General features: G+C 41.2%; 1 protein-coding gene across 1 annotated transcript in view; it reads right to left on the reverse strand.

Moving 5' to 3' along the window:
* Positions 1–17861, reverse strand: part of LOC124606966 (ATP-dependent translocase ABCB1-like) — a 261320-nt gene extending 243459 nt beyond the window's left edge. The window contains exons 1-2 of the mRNA XM_047139103.1: positions 17778–17861; positions 17609–17675 (exon numbers count right to left, since the gene is read on the reverse strand). Coding sequence (XP_046995059.1) covers positions 17609–17675; positions 17778–17830 — 120 coding nt within the window. The 5' untranslated portion in view covers positions 17831–17861. The remainder of the gene's footprint in view (positions 1–17608; positions 17676–17777) is intronic.
* Positions 17862–18134: the final 273 nt, after the last annotated feature.

Genomic DNA, 18134 nt, shown 5'->3' on the forward strand with positions numbered 1-18134 from the left:
AGTTTTAAAGTGGATAATTGCCTGTCGTGATCTAATAATTAAATTTTTATTCAATTACAATGTTTCTTGTTTTTTTCTCTGTTTTAGGTCACACTGTGGTTCATTTAATGTATGATGAAACAGAACCAACGGAGTGTGGTGAAACTCAACGGTTTGATATCTCAAGCTAAATTATTCAGTTTCTAATTCAAAATTGTACTGTTCATGTGCTCACATTTATTTTACTTTCTAAGACTTTACATGTTGACGAAATTCATTACAAATATGTGGAGTACCCTTTAAAAAAAGAAATTATATTTTTTGGTTTGAATATTGTTTTCGATCCCCATCACCGTACCACTCCCAGCTGATCGCTTGCAGTAGGATTTCAGTACACTCGTCTACGTCTTCCTGTACGCCTACGTGATTAATCTGCTATTCACAATAAAGTGCCTGGCAGTGGGTTCAATAAACCACTTTCAGGCTGTCTCTCTACAGACCCACTCTCGAACGGCGCGCGGGAAAAACGAGCACTTAAATTTTTCTGTACGAGCCCTGAATTTTCTTATTTTATCGTGATGATCATTCTCCCTATGTAGATGGATGCCAACAGAATATTTTCGCTATTGGAGGAGAAAACTGGCGATTGAAATTTCATGAGCAGATCCCGTCGCATAGAAAAACGCCTTTGTCTTAATGATTGCCACTCCAATTCACGTATATTGTTTGTGACACTATCTCCCCTACTTTGCGATAATACAAAATGAGCTGCCCTTCTTTGTACTTTTTCGATGTAATCCGTCAGTCCCACCTGATGCGGATACCACACAGCACAGCAATACTCCAGAATAGGGCGGAGAAGCGTGGTGTAAGCAGTCTCTTTAGTAGACCTGTTGCACCTCCTAAGTGTTCTGCGAGTGAATTGCAGTCTTTGGTTTGCTCTACCCGCAACATTATCTATGTGATCGTTCCAATTTAGTTTATTTGTAATTGTAATCCCTAAGTATTTAGCTGAATTTACAGCCTTCAGATCTGTGTGACGTACCGCGTAATAGAAAATTTAGCTGATTTCTTTTAGTACTCATGTGAATAACTTCACACTCTTCTTTATTCAGAGTCAATTGCCACTTTTCGCACCATACAGATATCTAATCTAAATCATTTTGCAAGTTGTTTTGATCATCTGATGACTTTAAAAGACAGTAAATGACAGCATCATCTGCAAATAATCTAAGACGTCTACTCAGATTGTCTCCTATGTCGTTGACATATATCAGGAACAATAGAGGGCCTATAACACTTCCTTGGGGAACGCCGGATATTACTCCTGTTTTACTCGATGACTTTCCGCCTATTACTACGAACTGTGACCTTCCTGACAGGAAATCACGAATCCAGTCGCACAACTGAGGCGATACTCCGTAGGCATGCAGCTTGGTAAGAAGACGCTTGTGAGGAACGGTGTCGAAAGCCTTCTGGAAATCTAAAAATATGGAATGAATTTGACATCGCCTGTCGATAGCACTCATTACTTAGATCAAATGGCTCTGAGCACTATGGGACTTAACTGCTGAGGTCATCAGTCTCCTAGAACTTAGAACTACTTAAACCTAACTAACCTAAGGACATCACACACATCCATGCCCGAGGCAGGATTCGAGCCTGCGACCGTAGCGGTCGTGCGGTCCCAGACTGTAGCGTCTAGAACCGCTTTGCCAGCACTCATTACTTCATGAGTATAAAGAGCTAACTTGTTTCACAAGAACAATATTTTCTGAATCCATGCTGACTGTGTGTCACTAAATCGTTACCTTCGAGGTACTTCATAGTGTTCGAATACAGTATATGTTCCTAAACCCAACTGAAAATCAACTTTAGTGATATGGGCCTGTAATTCGGCGGATTACTCCTATTTACCTTTTTGGGTATTGGTGTGACTTGAGCAATTTTCCAGTCTTTAGGTACGGATCTTTCTGTGAGCGAGCGGTTGCATATAACTGCTAAATATGGAGCTATGTATCAGCATACTCTGGGAGGAAACTGACTGGTATACAATCTGGACCGGGGCTTTGGTTTTATTAAGTGATTTAAGCTGCTTTGTTACACCATCTACTTCTTTGTTTCTCATCTTGGCAGTTGTTCTTGATAGGAATTCAGTAATATTTACTTCATCTCCTTTGGTGAAGGAGTTTCGGAAAACCGTGTTTAATAACTCTGATTTAGTGGCACTGTTATCAGTGACTTCACCGTTGTTATCGCGCAGTGAAGGTATTGATGGTCTTGCCACTGGTGTTCAAAAATTCAAATGGCTCCGAGGACTATGGGACTTAACATCTGTGGTCAAAAGTCCCCTAGAACTTAGAACTACTTATACCTAACTAACCTAAGGACATCACACACATCCATGCCCGAGGCAGGATTCGAACCTGCGACCGTAGCAGTCGCGCGGTTCCGGACCGAGCGCCTAGAACCGCTAGACCACCGCGGCCGGCACTGGTGTTCTTTATTCATGATAAGAATCTCTTTCGATTTTCTGTCGTATAAACGACGGCAGCTAATAGCCCGGTTACATGAAATCCACACTTCTATAAACTATACAAATATCCTAGGTCCCAAAGTCATGTTCTCGAAAATACTGTGCATTTTGAGCAGACTGCCGATGATCGTGACACATTCTTTGGTGCTTCCTGTTGACCTGGAAGACTAAAATCCGCAAGAGGTTCGTGAACAAAGAAGTCACCGTTCCTCCAGATGACTGATTATGCGCCACTACAGGAGACACTCAACGGCAATAAACCTCATATGGAAGATCTGGAGGAGCCTGAAACCCATAAGAACGGACGTAGCACCAATGAAGGAAAACATGGTGAAGTGGAACATGACAACAGATGTGATTGTGGCACATTTCAGAATATGAAATATGTCCCGGCCTGTCCTAAGAGTCCCAGTAATTTCACCGTCAATGACTTCGCAGGGAAGCAAGGAAGCATTTCACGCACTCCGGTTTTGGGCTAAAAATCTTCGGACCGAAAACTCAAATTCAGTGCTTTCTTGTTCTGGCTGCCTCCGATATTGTGTGGATAACAACTTCCTGAAAGTCTGATCGTATGTCTTCAGTCTCATTAAGTCTACATAGTCTTTTAATTCCAGCTTACTCGAATCGGAAAACATGCTGTTTATCCTTTTTTGCCTTATATGATCGCATGTCTTTCAGATCTCTTTCTGTTTCTAATGTTGGATCCCCAATGTCTTCCAGATCGACTCCCATTTCTTCTTCTACCGCGTCACCAGACATATCGTCTCATATGAGGCAACAATGTATTCATTGCATCTGTCCAATCCTTATTCTGCGTTTAACAGTGGAATTCCCACTGCACTCATAATGTCGATGGCATTGCTTTAATTTCACCGAAGCTTATTTTGACTTTTTCACGAGGGAGTTCTAAAAAGTAATGAATCCGGCTTTTCTTACGATGTCGGCTGAGGTGCTACATGTATATTCATCGGTCAACTTTTCCGCTTCGCTAACGCAAGTTGCATCCCTCTGCCGCTAGAGCGCTCCGAACTGTAGCGTGCAACAGGCGGTGTATAACATAATGTATCTACGTCGGTGCGTGAAAAACAGCGTGATGTAATCGAGTTTCTGACCGCAGAAAACTTCGTCCACACATAGAACACCGTCTCAGTCAGCAAGAAAATGCCAGATCACACCCGAGGGCTGCGACATCTGAAACAGTCCGACGCCTTAGGTTCACAGTCATCGATCATCCTCCCTACAGTTCCGAATTGACCTCATGCGATTATTTTCTGTTCCTAAAACTTCAAGAATATCTTCGAGGACTTCACTTTGATAGCGGTGTAGCGGTGCAAGCAGATGTGAGTTTGTGTCTCCCAACAAAGTCAAACGTTGTACAGTGATGGTATCAACAAACTGGTGTTCTCGATTTTGGTGACATCACTTGGCACCGCTTGGACACTGACCAGCCAGAATATTATGACCATCGACATGTGAACTCGATCGAACACATATAGTATGTGACTGAACGTGGTGGAATTTACGGAATTGGTGACTTTTGTGTGCAGATGTGGTGCCAACTCCCTCTAGCGACCTGCCAAGACGTCTCTGCTGCTATCCGTGAAAAAAAATGTTCAAATGTGTGTGAAATCTTATGGGACTTAACTGCTAAAATCATCAGTCCCTAAGCTTACACAATACTTAACCTAAATTATCCTAAGGACAAACACACACACACACACCCATGCCCGAGGGAAGACTCGAACCTCCGCCGCGACCAGTCACACAGTCCATCAGTCCGTGACTGCAGCGCCATAGACCGCTCGGCTAATCACGCGCGGCTGTCCGTGAAAAAGGGAGACAATCGGCAATTGGATAGGTGGTTATGATGTTCTGGTTGATCTGTATACATCGCCTTCCACGACACTTTCGTGCATTCATTCTTTGGTAGCACCGCAGTCGCTCGGATTTTCTCCCACATAGCTGCGACTCTTTCAGACTTGTTTCGTAGTCCTGCTTCCAAACTGGTCTCAATTCCTCGCATTCGGCTATACGTGCTTCCTGTCCACGAAATACTGACGAAAAAATATCTTTATGTTCTTCCTTCCCCTTTAACTGTCGTGCCACCAGTTCTCTCATTAATTCTTTAACATCTTCCTATTGTTCTTTCCCCCATTCTTGAAGTTCTTCGTTCTTTTCTTTAATTAATTCGTTGGGTTGATACAGTTTTTTCACTTCATTAACAGTCGTTTTTTTCTTCTCTTTGTTGATCTTAATGCGACCCTGCATAAGGCATGTTACTTTGTGTATGAGGGCGTGCTGTGAAGTATTGCCTCCGAATTTGAAATAAAACAAACGTTATTAATGTTCCACATATTTATTTCTCGACATACTCACCGTGACGACGAGCGCATTTCTCTTAATGGGAGAACAGTTTGTTGATACCGTCACTGTAGAAGTCTGACTTCGTCGACGGAGCTACAATCTCACTTCTGTTTTCAACGCTTCGTCAGAGAGAAGTCCTCAATAGTGCTCTTTACCTTTTGGAGATGGAGATCGGATTAGGCCAAGTTGCGACTGCATGAAAAACGACACGTGGCAGTGAACCCAAGGCTTCGATTTGTTGAGATGTTGCAGCAGTCGTGTGTCTTCTAAAATTGTCATGCTGAGGGAGAGGGTGCTCCATAAGTGGACGAACTCCTTGAACTCGAAAGTCGATTACAGACCGCTGCTTCTCACACACCGGCGCAGTTACGTTACACACCACCATGTTACACGGTACAATTCGGATCCCTCTGGCGGCAGGGGGCTGCAAATATTTTGACGTGAAGAATAAATACGTAGAATGTTAATAACGTATTTTTTACTTAAAAACTCTTCAGAATTTTCACATAGGAAATTCGGAGGCATTGCTGTCCAGCACTCCCTAATAACAATATCTCATAGTCTAATTTCGCTATCATCCAAAAATCCTGAATCAGTAGATGCATCGCCTTGTTTCATTTTGCTGTCAGGTCTTTATTTATCTCGTTAAATAATTCTCTTGTTTGGATCATAACGATACTATTAGCAATAGTAAAACCTTAACAACGAACCCAACTCAAATAAATATGTAACGCAAAGTTCCAACACAGTTCACTCTAAATTTTCACACGTTGTGCCGCACTCAGTGATATAACTGTAACTTCCAAATATTCTACTGCAGCAATGTTAGACAAAACTACGGCATTGTTACTTCCAGTTCCTGCAGTTGATCCACACATCATAAATTTATTCCTTTTTTCACTTCACAGTTCGCTAACAATTCGTTCCGGATGTGCAGTTGGTCACGCTGATTCCTGCTAGCCGGACAACAGTGCGTACTCCCGCCTATTGTCGAGCGCGTACCGTTATTCTCTTCGTTATTTTTAATGTTAATGTTATGTCATCAACTCGTTCTCTTTCGCATTGCCATTCTCCGTAGATTCATCGCCACTTGTGAGGTATCGGCGTGGAGGAGCAGGTACTGAACCGTTACTGCTTTAAACTGAGATCCATAAAACTTTTAGAAGACTGCAGTTAAACCAGGATGTAGTATTTCCTACGGCAAATTATTGATACACGCATTCTCATTTACTCATCACACTGGCTGTTTTTTTGACTTCAACAATCACACATTATTCAACACGACGCGCTAGCTTCAGCTCCACTCTAATCAATTTAATACAAAGAGCTCGGAGGACACGGTTATCTTACTATCGTATCCTTTCACCATATTTGCCTTCGCAACTTCTTTGATTCCTCCTTTTAGTCTTCAACTTAACAGCCTGCTGTGGTACTCATTAGTGCTGTATTTGCAGCCCTAGAGAACTTCAAATGCATAGTATTATTCCCAGTACTACAGTATCCCACTTTCTGCAATTCATCAGGAAAATTCTCTTAAACCTCGGTCTACTGTTCACCATTATTTCATTGTGATCCGGGTCTATAGCTGCTCCTGGATATACCTTACAGCTCAATATCTGATTTCGGAACCTCTATCCAACCATGCTGTAAGCCAGTTGGATTCTTCCCATGTCTTGCGCCTTTTATAAGCGCACCTCCTCCTTTTTGCTATTTTTTGACAGTGTATTCGCGTTTACTAGATGAAATTTACTGCAGAACTCAATTAGTCATTCTCGTCCCCCACTAATACTACCATGCCCGTATCCTACTGTAACTCTTTCTGTAGCTTCTCCTACTACCACTTTAAAACTCCCAAGATTATTAAACTGTCATCTCCGTTTACACCTAAATTACACCTGCATCATCCACATGTACTTTCTTTATAACTTTATCTTCTGCTTGTGACGTTCACATGTATATCTGAACTACAGGGCTATTACAAATGATTGATGCGATTTCATAAATTCACTGTAGCTCTATTCATTGACATATGGTCACGACACACCACATATACGTAGAAAAACTCATAAAGTTTTGTTCGGCTGAAGCAGCACTTCAGGTTTCTGCCGCCAGAGCGCTCGGGAGCGCAGTGAGACAAAATGGCGATAGGAGCCGAGAAAGCGTATGTCGTGCTTGAAATGCACTCACATCAGTCAGTCATAACAGTGCAACGACACTTCAGGACGAAGTTCAACAAGGATCCACCAACTGCTAACTCCATCCGGCGATGGTATGCGCAGTTTAAAGCTTCTGGATGCCTCTGTAAGGGGAAATCAACGGGTCGGCCTGCAGTGAGCGAAGAAACGGTTGAACGCGTGCGGGCAAGTTTCACGCGTTGCCCGCGGAAGTCGACGAATAAAGCAAGCAGGGAGATAAACGTACCACAGCCGACGGTTTGGAAAAACTTACGGAAAAGGCTAAAGCAGAAGCCTTACCGTTTACAATTGCTACAAGCCCTGACACCCGATGACAAAGTCAAACGCTTTGAATTTTCGGTACGGTTGCACAGCTCATGAAAGAGGATGCGTTCAGTGCGAAACTTGCTTTCAGTGATGAAGCAACATTTTTTCTTAATGGTGAAGTCAACAGACACAATGTGCGAATCTGGGCGGTAGAGAATCCTCACGCATTCGTGCAGCAAATTCGCAATTCACCAAAATTTAACGTGTTTTGTGCAATCTCACGGTTTAAAGTTTACGGCCCCTTTTTCTTCTGCGAAAAAAACGTTACAGGACACGTATATCTGGACATGCTGGAAAATTGGCTCATGCCACAACTGGAGACCGACAGCGCCGACTCCACCTTTCAACAGGATGGTGCTCCACCGCACTTCCATCATGATGTTCGGCATTTCTTAAACAGGAGATTGGAAAATCGATGTATCGGTCGTGGTGGAGATCATAATCAGCAATTCATGTCATGGCCTCCACACTCTCCTGACTTCTCCCCATGCGATTTCTTTCTGTGGGGTTATGTGAAAGATTCAGTGTTTAAACCTCCTCTACCAAGAAACGTGCCAGAACTGCGAGCTCGCATCAACGATGCTTTCGAACTCATTGATGGGGACATGCTGCGCCGAGTGTGGGAGGAACTTGATAATCGGCTTGATGTCTGCCGAATCACTAAAGGGGCACATATCGAACATTTGTGAATGCCTAAAAAAACTTTTTGAGTTTTTGTATGTGTGTGCAAAGCATTGTGAAAATATCTCGAATAATAAAGTTATTGTAGAGCTGTGAAATCGCTTCAATCATTTGTAATAACCCTGTATTGTTGTTAGAGTTGGTTTGCTCTTGATTCCGATGAGAATAACCCTGGCAATGAACAGTTCAGAGCATCTCACTCTTCGTCCTATTTTCCTATCCATAATGAATTTTCTTCCATTTTAACAATTTTCTACTGTTGTTGGTATTACCCTTCATACTTCTGACCAAAATCCTTATCTTACTTTCACTTCACTTCACTGCCTACTACTATATCTACAATAGATCTTTCTATATCCTTTTTCAGATCTTCTAGCTTCCATACGACATTGAGGCTTCTGGAAATGAAGAGAGGCTGAATAGAACTGCTTTGCAAAGAAATTTAAGGTGCAACATGATCACAAAATGATGGATGACAGAACTCATCGAGGAATCGTCGGTTATGTAACGAAGGGAAACGTGGAGGAGAAAAATTTTGGAGGCAAACAAGGGCTTGATCGAAGCAAGAATGTCTGTTGCAGTAGTAATACAGAAATGAAGGGGATTGTACGGGATACACTTGCGTGGAGAGCTGTATGAGACAACGTTTCTTACTGAAGACCACAGCAACCAGAAATACTCAAAAAAGTAGATGGAGAAAGAAAACAGTGGAAGACTCTAACAGAAGGATGTAAAGGTTAATGGGGCATCTGCTAAGGTTTTCGGCACCGGCGCCTGGAGTACTGGAGAGGGGCTGGTTGTTAGACGAGGACTAGAACATGGCAAATAGATGACCAAATCTTGTGCGAGAGATCAAAAGAATAACACGAGGGAGGTAAAGGTTTAAGAAGAGCATCGGAACAGTCGAAGCACTAATAACTTCAAAAATGTAGCGGTGCTATACCTGAATAAAACGACTGCCATCCAATCGTTTAAAGGACATCTTCAATAGCAGCAACCAACGAGCGAATATGTTTAGTCACGCCTTCTCTGCTGTTCGTGGTCGTCACATCACTGTGGTACCCCAGCCGCAGATCACAGTCAGTTAAAGCTGAAAACTGTGGCCAGTAACGTGATTGTCAAGGTTCCTTTTCGCTGAAAAGTACAAGGTTCGTTTTCGCCGAAAAGTACGTTTCTCTGTTTCTGGCGCAGCCATGTTGTTGGCGCTTGCAATAGCGAACCCAGTTCGATTGGGGATACGCCTATCAAATCACTGTTGAATTGAGATTCATTTATTAACTGTACCATCCAAGGTAACAAAGGTGTGACATAAAGTCACATAGGAGGCTAGTAACCATTCTAATAAATATGCGTAGATCCGTAGTTAAGGTGAGTAGGTCTCATACAAAGTCACACAGTAGTTCAGGAATGACTTTATAGACTACAAAGCATTCATGGCATGTTTCGGAAACATTTCTGTCTTCAGAAACCTAAGTGGAAAGGTAGCACAAAAACAAGACCGTTCCCAGTTGCGTGCGTAACGTGTCGTCTCAACTGATAACGCTCTCGTCCTTGCGCTACTATTCCACTTGGATTTCTGAAGAAAAACAGATTCCGAAACACGTCGTGCATACTTTGTGCTCAGTAAAGCGATTCTTGAACTGCTGTGTGCCGTTTTTTGCGACCTAGCCAGCTTAACTACGGATCTACACATATTAACTACATTAATGTTGATTAACTGTTGGACTACTAAAGTTTGCTGTTTCACATCACTGACACTTTCTGGTATAATAACTGAATCCTATAATCTAAGACTCGGTGATCCTGAACTGTCAATGATTTTCCTTAGTTTCGGATCTGTCACTTCTACTGTACATTTTTTACCTCTGTATCTTGATATCAAGTGCTGTTTCTCGGTGAAAGAATCATGTACAGATAATTTCAAAGCAAGGGTAGCCACAGCTGAAGTAGTGTTCGACCACGTGACGATTTCGCTAGTGCTGCCAGAAGTGGAGCCAATGGGCACTACATGAAAGATACTCACTTGTCTCTGAGCCCTGCCAACGTTAAATTGACTCTACAAGCGAAGTATTACGAATGGTGTGTCTCCACTAACAAGTAACTTCTGTAAGCACTTGATGAGGTGTTTACTTACTCAAGCTGACTTCTTCAGATCACTAGGGAAGTTTATTTCTGGAACATTCTGCGAGTACTTGTTGCAGAAATGCTGTTTTATTAGGAACCAGAGCAGTCGCCACTGATGTTGCTTTATTATTAATGAATAAAAATGGTGATGAAACATAAATATAAAAAGATAGAAATTTTGTTTGAGAGTACATATTTATGTTACCAAGAAACACTATTTATTTAATTAAAATCAGAGTACTTCACTTAGATTAAATACTTTGAGGATGTCATGCAAATTTCGAACTTCTCTTGTCGAATATATAATCAAATATTCGATAGCAGGAACCAAAAGTGCGGCGCGATACGTCACCAAGATACTGCGTTTTAGTTACTCTTCGACTTTTGCAAAAAGTATTTACTACTTTTAGCAAAAAAGTAATGCATTTATGTTTACGGTAATATTAAAAAATCAGCTAAAATTTAAATTCGTCTGTACTGCCATTTTACTTTCTCTTCTGTTCAAACAAATTGATTGGTAAATTTATTTTACATTTCCTTTACTGGTGGTGCCAGTGGTACATTCGTTTGACCCATCTCTGCGAGTGCCTTTCTTCTTTTCGATACTGGTATTTCCGCACCGGTACTGTGAGTTTGAGAAAACTTCCATGAAATGACAAATTCGGCAAGCACTTGCAGGATGATGCAAGAAACTAGAACGGATTATCACCTTGCAGTGGAGTGCGCGCTGATTTGAAACTTCCTGTCAAATTAAACTGTGCGCCGAAGCGGGACAAGGACCTGGAAACGCGATCCAGGACAGTTTTAATTTGACAGGACGTTTCATGCAAAAAATTGTTTCCACTACCGTGTAATCTTCTTGGAATGCACGAAACTGGAGGACGTCGACCCAAGGGGAGGGGGGAAGGGGGTTTTGGGGGGGGGGGGGCAGGTATGGTGGTTCGTAGTACTCCACCCAATTCTGCAATTCTGTGATTTTGTGGTTAATGCGACATACCCAGTGGCGGATACATACACCTTGCCCTTGCGGGGCTGTCGGCATTGCCACCAGTACCGCCTCCGCCAGTCAGCTCGCACGCTATTCGTTCGTTTCTTTCGTCAGTCGACTCGACTGAATCGAGTTATCGATTAGTTGTACCTTCCTATGTAGCAAGAGCACAAACGCTCTCAATGATCGTGATTCTGTTATGCCAGCGTTATCTGTTAACCTAGGTCTGACTATCCTACTTTGCACACACTGTACAAAATATTTGCTTGTGGACCTACATCTATTGCTACAGTAGAAAGAAGTTTTTCAACATTGCGACGTACAGAGACCTGGCTGAGGTCGACGATGAAGGAGGATCGACTTAATAGCTTAGCTCTCTGTTGAACACTCACCCTGACATTGATTGTCCTATTGACGATGTAATTACGCAATTTTCCAGGAAGAATAGGCTCATAGAATTCATCATTTAAGAAAGAGAACCACAATTGTAAGTTTTTTGTATCACAAGATGGCATTGTCTTCTGTATGTGTATAACCAGTTTAAATTAAACTTTCTTAAACTTTGCATCTGACTTGATTATTTTTTATCACGGTTAAAGTAAAGGTAACTCAAGATAACTTTAGCTACCCCTCCTTGAGATCTTTCTGTATCCGCCAATGGCCATACCACAGCAGGAAGTTCGACAATGCTTAATAAATATGATTTCAGGGTTACAGTGTTAGTGTCAATCCGAGACAGACAAATAAATTGCAACGTCTCAATGAGAAAGGCTGAATTGTTATCTAAAATAAAGGAAAACAAACGAGACGTGAATGTGTAAGTCGTGGATAAAATCGCTGAGAGCGGAAGCCACAAAGAAGTCCGTTTACTGCCCTACAACTGTGACATAAATCCGATAGAACTGGAATGGGCCATAATAAAACACAGTTTAAGGGAGAAAAATGTCGCTGGTGACACGTCGAAGAAAGATTGTAAAATCTTGTTAATGCTGCTTTCCTTTCAGTTACTGCACGGAATTGGCAAGATTACAGCAGGAAAGTGCAGAAGCTGGAGCAAGAGTTCAAGTGGTTCAAATGGCTCTGAGCACTATGGGACTTAACGTCTGAGGTCATCAGGCCCCTAGAACTTAGAACTACTAAACCTAACTAACCTAATGACATCACACACATCCATGCCCGAGGCAGTATTCGAACCTGCGACCGTAGCAGTCGCGCGGTTTCGGAATCAAAGTATTGGACTCGAGATGGAATAATGGAAATGCCCATCAATGAACTTATCATCAATACCACGCCCTCAAGCGATGATGATGATGATCTTGAATCAAACAGAAAGACATTGATCTTTAGTAAACACCATTTTGACAATTCCTTCAGGCACAGTCAAGTACAGCTTTGTAAATGTTACTGCCGTGCTGTGTTTAATAAGTGTAATGTGCTAACAGATTCAAAAAAATTGTTTTTGACTCTCGATTCATAGTGTCGCGTGTTGCACATTTATCTACTTTCATTTTTCATTGTTGTTGTTGTGGTCTTCAGTCCTGAGACTGATTTGATGCAGCCCTCCATGCTGCTCTATCCTGTGCAAGCTTCTTCATCTCCCAGTACTTACTGCAACCTACATCCTTCTGAATCTGCTTAGTGTATTCATCTCTACCCTCTACGCTGCCCTCCAATGCTAAATTTGTGATCTCTTGATGCCTCAGAACATGTCCTACCAACCGGTCCCTTCTTTTTGTCAAGTTGTACCGCAAACTTCTCTTCTCCCAATTCTATTCAATACCTCCTCATTAGTTATGTGATCTATCCATCTTATCTTCAGCATTCTTCTGTAGCACCTCATTTCGAAAGCTTCTATTCTCTTTTTGCCCAAACTATTTATCGTCCATGTTTCACTTCCATACATGGCTACACTCCATACAAATACTTTCAGAAATGACTTCCTGACACTTAAATCTATACTCGATGTTAACAAATTTCTTTTCTTCAGAAACGCTTTCCTTGCCATTGCCAGTCTACATTTTATATCTTCTCTACTTCGACCATCATCAGTTATTTTGCTCCCCAAATAGCAAAACTCCTTTACTACTTTAAGTGTCTCATTTCCTAATCTAATTCCCTCAGCATCACCCGACTTAATTCGACTACATTCCATTATCCTCGTTTTGCTTTTGTTCATGTTCATCTTATATCCTCCTTTCAAGACACTGTCCATTCCGTTCAACTGCTCTTCCATTTTTCATTACTATAGATAAATAAATAATGCGTAATATGTAGGGAAAACTCTCGAGCATGAATATGTCAACAAATTAGATGATTTCCAATCCGACGAAAGTATCACTGAAGTGAATAATATTTCCGCGAATGCCGCCTGTAGTGCACTGCTACAAGCTGCCGATGCTGCCTTCCTCTCACCGCTCCTCTCCCCTCGGCAACCGTAATGCAGTGGAAAGGCCGTTCCCAGCCACCGCGCCAATTCTCAACTTATCGTGGACAAGCAGTAACTATACGTAACCGATCGACCTGTTCATACAGTGTAACAGGTGTTTCTATACTGGTATTAAAACTATTAAAATATGATACTGAATGAAAAGTCTAATAGTCCTCTTTAGCTGTATGTATTTAAGCCGATTAGGGACTCACACAACAGCTTTCGCAGTTCTTAAGTTGCATCCTCTTGTGTACACAATGCTATGTCATGTGGTACATGGAGTTACTATCGAATGCCGCAGAGCAACGGCGTGGCTAGGCAAATTTCTCAACCTACTTCAATTCAGTTTTCATATTCATCAATGATAAATATCCAATCTGTGCAAAAATCACGAACGGACATGATCTTACCGATTAAAAATATGTTGCTTTGGGTCTATGTCAAGCAACAGAGTTTTCATTCAGTTTTATATTTTAATGGTTTTAACACCTGTATGTAAACATCTGTTATACTGAATGAATTGGTCAATCAATTATGTATAAACATCGTGTACGTCAGTAACTTTCTATATTCAAAATGCTTGTACGAAAATCTGTACAGCCAATCTTTCTCTTCCTTAGTTATAAAACGAATGTACATGACTGGAAATCGTGAATAAGACATACGTGCTGTCACTGCTGTTCACCAAATACAAGATGTAGCTGTCTATTTACATTACAAGTCACTTCCATTGCTAATTCTTGTGCTTTGTTGCTCATTGGCGTTTCCCTCAGATTACTCGCCTTAGCTTGGTGTGTTTCGCCGTTCTACATCAAATCAGTCTTTCGGGATTATGAAAATTGTAAACATCATCATGAATGATGAAATACAGATCAAAATTGAACCTAAATTCCTAGATATTATGAGTTACAAATTAGTATTTTGTGAGACCAACACGCACTATAATTTTTAAGACCCTATAAGTGCACCTGTGGATCAGAATTCGAAATAACTTATACCGAGGTACAACGTTCAAGCTCGCAAACGACTCACTGAAATGTGAGAACCATACCCGTTCAGTTATAAGCGTGTCAACGGAGTGGGAGAGCCAGGTAAGGTCCAGTTGTTTGTCGTGTAAGTAGATGTCTTGAACACCTATTCGACAATGGCCCGCAGCTTGTTGAGTAGACTATTTAAAACTTACAGTATCGTGACGAAGACACAGAGTACTATCCAGGATGAGCGTTACTTAAAGTTCAACAATTTTCCTATCTGTACATCAACGTCGCAGATTTTTATGGATTCTTAGGTTAGGCAATTATTGATCCATTTGTTTTTAAGACATGGGTTGTATAAACGAACAGACGTCTCTCTGTGCTACTAAATACTAATTTTCTCGGTACATTATCAGTGGCAAATTGAAATTTACTCTCCTTCCTTTTCGAAGGGAATATTTTACGGACTTAATGGCATAATTGTAGTCGTCACTTGGAACAGTGAACACAGTTTCACACTATGTTCATTCTTTCTTGTATTCATCGTTAACTTTTCCCGTGATACCATAATCATCATACAAACACAGCTGAAATTTTCACACCTTTTACAGATTATTTTGGAAAATCTACCGAAACTACTTGTTTACAGCAGATTGATACAAGAGTTAATTTGAAATGAATTTCTGCTCAATTTCAATTTCAGGGCTGAAATCAAAATGTAATTTCATCACTGGTTACTTGAAACTATCCTCACACTCACTACACGAGATATCGTATTAGCAAGCAATGAGCAGCATTGGCCGCCGCTAGGTTGCAGATTATAGGCTACACGGGTAGATTTCAGACGAAGAAAGAAAGCTAGGAAGAAAAATGAGAACAAATAAAACATCAATACGATGATTAAAATGACGCGTCAAAATATTAGAAACGAAAAAATTACATTTAAACCGATTAACTGAATAAAAATAATAATCAGTCATTTAGCTGGATTTAGAAATAAAACGAGGGGAGGAGGAGGATATTAGTGTTTAACGTCCCGTCGACAACGAGGTCATTAGAGACGGAGCGCAAGCTCGGGAGAGGGAAGGATGGGGAAGGAAATCGGCCGTGCCCTTTCAAAGGAACCATCCCGGCATTTGCCTGAAGCGATTTAGGGAAATCACGGAAAACCTAAATCAGGATGGCCGGAGACGGGATTGAACCGTCGTCCTCCCGAATGCGAGTCCAGTGTGCTAACCACTGCGCCACCTCGCTCGGTTAGAAATAAAAGAAATTCACTGTATTTCAAGGGATTCGATCCAGCTACTTACTACACGGCAGTTAAAGTTAGGCCACTACGGTACATATATTCACGACGCGGGTTACTCAATCGTAATGATGAATTGGAGACATTAGAAAAACAGCTTTACACAGTGAGGTGCGAAGCTTACCTCATGTAAGTTGGTCCCGGTGATTATAATAACTGTATGTCTAACGCTGAATAGCGTTTGTGTGGAAGTATTCAGTAATGATTAGTTAGTGCTGTGTATGAAACGTACGTATTCCGATAGCTTCGTTGTGTGGGTGTGTTATTTTTGGTGTTGTTATAATGTGTGATAAAATATGAAACAAAAGAGTCAGACCCAGGATTCGGGATCTAAACACATCATGAAAGAAAGTCGGACGAGGAACTGAAAGAGAACTAACTGCTGGCCTGCCCCTGAGTCCCAGCGGTTCTAGGCGCTTCAGTCCGGAACCATGCGGCTACTACTGTCGCAGGTTCGAATCCTGCCTTGAGCATGGACATGTGTGATGTCCTTAGGTTAGTTAGGTTTACGTAGTTCTATGTCTAGGGGACTGATAACCTCAGATGTTAAGTTCCATAGTGCTTAGAGCCATTTGAACCATTTTTGAACTAACTGCTGTGGCAGCGATGGCGAACGATTCGGTCGTGACGTTGAGCGCTCTGACTGAAGAAACCAGCTACAACGCGAAAAGTGTCAACTATCAGTCAGTTTTAATCGGACTTGTAATGACTATATTACAGCGCAGAAAGCAGTTCTAAGTGATTACTGTTGTTTAGGATAGCTATTAAAATATATAAAAGTAATCATTTAATCGCTGAAATCATTTGTTCATACTTGTCCATAGAACTCAGTTCACAATAGTTTCATTTGATAAATTCATTTGTAACATCCCGCTATGAATAAAGGCGGATACCCGTCCTATTTGTCACATCAATTGTCTTGCAGCATTTTGCAGATGACGCATGACCGATATTAGTGAGGGCCTAAGATTGCATTCCTGTCTTACTTCCTGTCTTACACTCTTTTTAGTCCGAGAACTTTGTTCTTGGTCTTCCAGTCTTAGTGTTCCCTCTTGATTGTTGTACACATTGTATGTCATCCGTCTTTTCCTGTATTGTAAAATGGCAAGAAACAGTCTTCAAGTTTCTTATATTATTTCCTGCCATCACTGTGGAATTGCTGAAGTGTAAAATGCGAGGGACAATAACATCTATCATCAGAAACTACTAAAAGATTCCTGTGGCTCAGCTACATTAAAATAAACCGGAAAAACAATAGTCATTAACTGTATGATGATGGCCTTGTAAGCCGAAAACCGGTTAACACAATAAATTCATACTGCAGAACAAAAGCATACTAGCGCTTTTCATTTATTGTAATTCAGTTAACTTGAAAGAAGTATCTTTTACTGGCACTCATGTTCCGACAATTTCATTTACGCAGTCGTTTATTTACCGCTGTCAAACTTAATTTTCTGTTCTATTACATGGAATGTTCGTGTCTCATGAACTAGAATCGCCATTTGTTGACATCTGCGGAGAGAAAACAAAGCAGAAACGTTGAGTATGATGGAGGAACGCGTTATTTCGTGCTTTGCCCGTTCTCCACACAGAACAGACAAAAACGGAAAACAACTGAAAACGTTTGAAAATGACAAATACTGTTACAGAGTACTGTAATTGATCTTCGTTAATAATATGAGGCAAGCGTTGCACTTAAGATATGATTTGGTGAGAGACTGCCTTACCAGTTGAAAGAAGGAAACTGGAGGGGGAGATTCCTCTGACTGCGGCTGAACAGGTTGCGTGAAGTTCCTGGAGTTCAGAAATGAATGTTATTACTAGTGCAGATAGGTTGCAAATACTGAGGGAAAAATTCTATGTGGCAATATCAGCAGTTGAATGCTGATAGCTTACCCGTCAATGGAAGCGGATTTACTTCGTGGCGATTTTTCCTCGACGGACTGCATACGGAATATCGTTCCTTGAACTTCCTCATTATTGTCTTCAGTCAAATTTGGTTGAGAACTGTGTAACCCGTACCTGGAGTGAAAAAATATAATTAACGTATATTTTCTTTGTGCCATACCGCTTGTTAAGTCAATAGATTAATACTAGTAGGCTTACTTAATAAAAGTCTTTTATTGTCGGCTTTACATTATCTGTCTTTCACATACAGCGCAACCAATACCATCGTTTGGAAACAAATAAATTTCTTAGAAATTTCTTATGTGGAAGATGCACCTCACTTCCAAATAAAGAAACGTCTCTTCT

The sequence above is a fragment of the Schistocerca americana genome, chromosome 3 (assembly GCF_021461395.2).
Source record: "Schistocerca americana isolate TAMUIC-IGC-003095 chromosome 3, iqSchAmer2.1, whole genome shotgun sequence".
NCBI lineage: Eukaryota > Metazoa > Arthropoda > Insecta > Orthoptera > Acrididae > Schistocerca > Schistocerca americana.